This window comes from Acanthisitta chloris, unplaced genomic scaffold (genome assembly GCF_000695815.1).
Source record: "Acanthisitta chloris isolate BGI_N310 unplaced genomic scaffold, ASM69581v1 scaffold25743, whole genome shotgun sequence".
Classification (NCBI taxonomy): Eukaryota; Metazoa; Chordata; class Aves; order Passeriformes; family Acanthisittidae; genus Acanthisitta; species Acanthisitta chloris.
The window spans coordinates 1,970-5,323 of NW_008663625.1; the positions used below are offsets into that span (position 1 = coordinate 1,970).

Below are 3,354 nucleotides of genomic sequence, written 5' to 3' on the forward strand. Positions count from 1 at the left end.
AGGTAACTCTTGGAGTAAACAGGTTGGTTTTGCCAGGCTGCTGATTATCACTTACACACACACACACACAGACAAAAATAATGAGTGCTCTGATCAGTGCTGTTCTTCTGTGTGTAAGCCTGGAGGCTCAAAAATTTTGCGAACTTTTTCTTATATGTGTTAGGGCATATTACAAGAATGGAACGTGTCTCAAAGTGAATATTAACATGTACATGAATGTATTTCAAATAAAAATGACCTTATAGCTTAAAGAGGGTGATCGTGAGCAAGAAGTGATGCTGTGGGGACTGTATAGGTTTGGATTTCATGTTTGTTGTTGCTTGTAATCCTTCTTGCCTTTGCCAGAATTGTTGTGGTTAAGCAAGTAGTCTAATTCCTTAAAGTTTGTTGGGGTTTGGTTTGGGGTTGGTATTTTTTTTCCTCTTTTCTACTGCTAGTGAGGGACTCACAAAGCAGCTAATAGGTGGAAAGAAAACTGAGTGTATGGAGTCAGATGGGAAATGACACTGATAAAATGCAAAACCCCATTATTCTCTTTGGCACATACAGTAATATTTGATATTACTTGTAAGAAAAAGTGATACTTGATTTCTCAGAGAATGTTTCTACTTGCAAAAGCCTGAACAAGCTCACTCAAGGAGGGATATGCCTTGGCTTAAAAATACCCAAGAATGTTCTAGCTGAGTGATGAGATGGCACAAAACACTGTAAAATACCAGGGATGGTATTTTATAATTGAGTAGTTCTGTTAGTGCACGAGGACAAGCCCCAAAACTCACCATTTGTAGACTTCTTTACCCTTACTATTTTCTTGGTTCCTGCATAGTTGCAGTTAAGTCTTATCACAGCACTAAAAGCTGCAAAGGATGGGCAACACGTAGGCACATCTGTGAATAAGAAGGCAGTAGTCAGTTCCCTCCTCGATGGCACACCTCGCCCAAGGACCCTTCATATTTTCCAATGTGAAGCACATCAGCAATCCTGTCACTGCCAACTTGGACAAAAGTGAAGCTGATGTTTCTTCAGCACTACTGTATTTGCTGCAGTATTGGTTGAATGTGCTACTCTTGAGAAAGGGCTGCCTCCACTTTCTTCTCACTGCTAGAAATTGTTAGCTGTTTAAGCCGGACTACTGTGAGGTTTGGATGTTGATCCAGGTCTCTGCAGACCAAGACTTTGATCAGTAGTGCTCTCTGCCTAACCTCTCTTCCCTTTGTCTTAAGGCTGAGGGAAGGTGGGGAGGTGGGAAAGGCTGACTTCAGCCCCTTGTGAGATGGGAGCTGGATCAGGTCCTGCCCCGTTGGTTCTTCCTTCTGTGGCTCCAACTGACTACTTGTAGACTGTCCTTTAGCTGCCTCTTTCATGTCAAGAATAGTCAACAGCCCATATCTTTAAATGGAAATTGATTCTCTGTGTTGGTTTCATTTGCAGGATTTTAAGCTCGAGTTTGGCCATCATCAAGGCAAGACAAGTTCTGTCTGGCATGGAGGTACAGCTACCATTATTCAGAGCCCTGGAGACGAAGTATGGGGATTGGTGTGGAAAATGAACACTAGCAATCTAAGTTCTCTGGATAAGTAGGTGACTTTAACTTTTGCTGCCTTATACTGCTTTAGAGAGCAATTGAAAAGTAGTAGTTAATTTTTGGTAAGGTGCTGTGTGGAAGCTTTGGTGTTGGAATCAAGAAGATGCTTTTGATTTTTATCTGTGAAGTGAAATTCACATTATGTGTATTGACTTCTAACACTTTTGTGATTAAAATGGCTCTTTTTCAAGCAGAAGCTATTTATGGGTGTTTTAACAAGCTGTGGACCTTGATTTGGAGCTGATATATTGATCAGGCTTCTTTTATTCTTTTTTTTTTTTTTTTTTAACCCCTGTCCTCACAATTTCCTGCCTCTTAAATGACTCTAAATACTGTACTTGTCCTGTGGCATTTTTCCCATTGCTTGCAGAATTTCCTTTGCAGTTGACATCAGTTTGTGTCCCTATACATCTGTAGACTCCAACTGCAGCAGAAAAGGAAGGGATGAGGACAAGACATTGCAGAAGAGGAGATCTGTAATACAGGGAAAGGGACCTTTTGAGGAGGTTACTTTCCATGGCTTCTCTTCTAAGGATTCAAACTTTCAGGAGCTTGAGGGAGATCCAAGCAGGGAGCTGGGGTGGTATTGTTTCTCCCTTTGAATGGGCGAGCCTACCTGCACCATTACAGTGCATGGTGGAGAATGTTCTCTCTGTGCCTGGTAATTAACACAAGTTTAAGCCACCCTGACCAAGTTGTTCCAAGTCTGAAGCCTGGAGGACCACCTGGGTAAACAAAGCAAGGAGTGAGTAGCATTTCTTGCAGGGTCTAAGGGAGGATTTAGACCCTAATCTCCAAACTTTGGTGCCATGTGCCTGTTGCAGCTTTTGGGATATGCCTGCACAGCATGGTCCTTCTGGTACACGAGGATTCTTTGTTCAGAGCAGTTCATCACTATCAATTAATTCCAGTAGAAATCTGGGCTAGTGCAGACAAGGAAGCAGGTCATAGTAAACCCAGTGAAGCACTACCTTAATACTGTTCTCCTGCCCCTGGTACTGTTGTAATTTTGGTTGTGGCTGCTCTGTGCTGTGTAGACATGTCCTTATAACGCTGGCCATGAAAGTTGGTTCCAACCTGCTTTTCATTGCTTCCCGTGAACCTGAAATACAACAGAAACTGTTGCCCAAGTTCTGTTAGCACATTGTGGGAATAGGCACTCAGCACTCTCGTCCTGGCTGGGTGTGTTAATCCCAAGCAGGAGGATGTCTGGTTTGTATGCTTGTCATTGGGGAAAGCTTCATATGTCCCAGCTTTATGATGTCCTGAGCTCCCCCACTGTTGCTTACACTAGCACTTAACATCCTGACCCCTTTGTGCTGGTTTTTACTGAAATCTCCTGATTTCCCATGCTTTCCTGAAGCATAAACCTCACAAGTATGAGGATCTTGTCTGGCAGTATCTGCTTTCATAGTAGCACCGTGTTTCCCCTCCATGGGACAGTATTTTATACATTGACTTCTAGAAGTATTTACATACGGTTTACAGTTTACATACTGTAGGATTACAGATCACTGGCATTTGTTTGACAGGGGATAAACTTTAATGCTCCTAAGATGCTAGAGACATGAGTGCTGTAATATCAGCAAAAACTGCAGGATGGACACTGGCACTAAAGATTACTTTTTCCCCGTTGCCTGATTGATGCTGTGGAGGTGAACTAGTAATGGAAGGAAATGGAATGTGTTCTAGGCTTTCACAATGATAGTTGATATTGTTCTTCTAAGGATTGCTCCTAACCAACTCAAATGTGTTTGCATGTGTTCCTG

The 3,354-nt window shown here is 42.4% G+C and overlaps 1 protein-coding gene across 1 annotated transcript in view; it reads left to right on the forward strand.

The window, feature by feature from the left end:
* Nucleotides 1-1,431: 1,431 nt before the first annotated feature.
* The window catches only part of GGCT (gamma-glutamylcyclotransferase), a gene marked incomplete at its 5' end in the record, with an annotated part of 5,644 nt that continues 3,721 nt past the window's right edge, over nucleotides 1,432-3,354 (forward strand). The window contains one exon of the mRNA XM_009071065.1: nucleotides 1,432-1,577. Within this exon, the coding sequence (XP_009069313.1) occupies nucleotides 1,432-1,577 (146 nt within the window). The remainder of the gene's footprint in view (nucleotides 1,578-3,354) is intronic.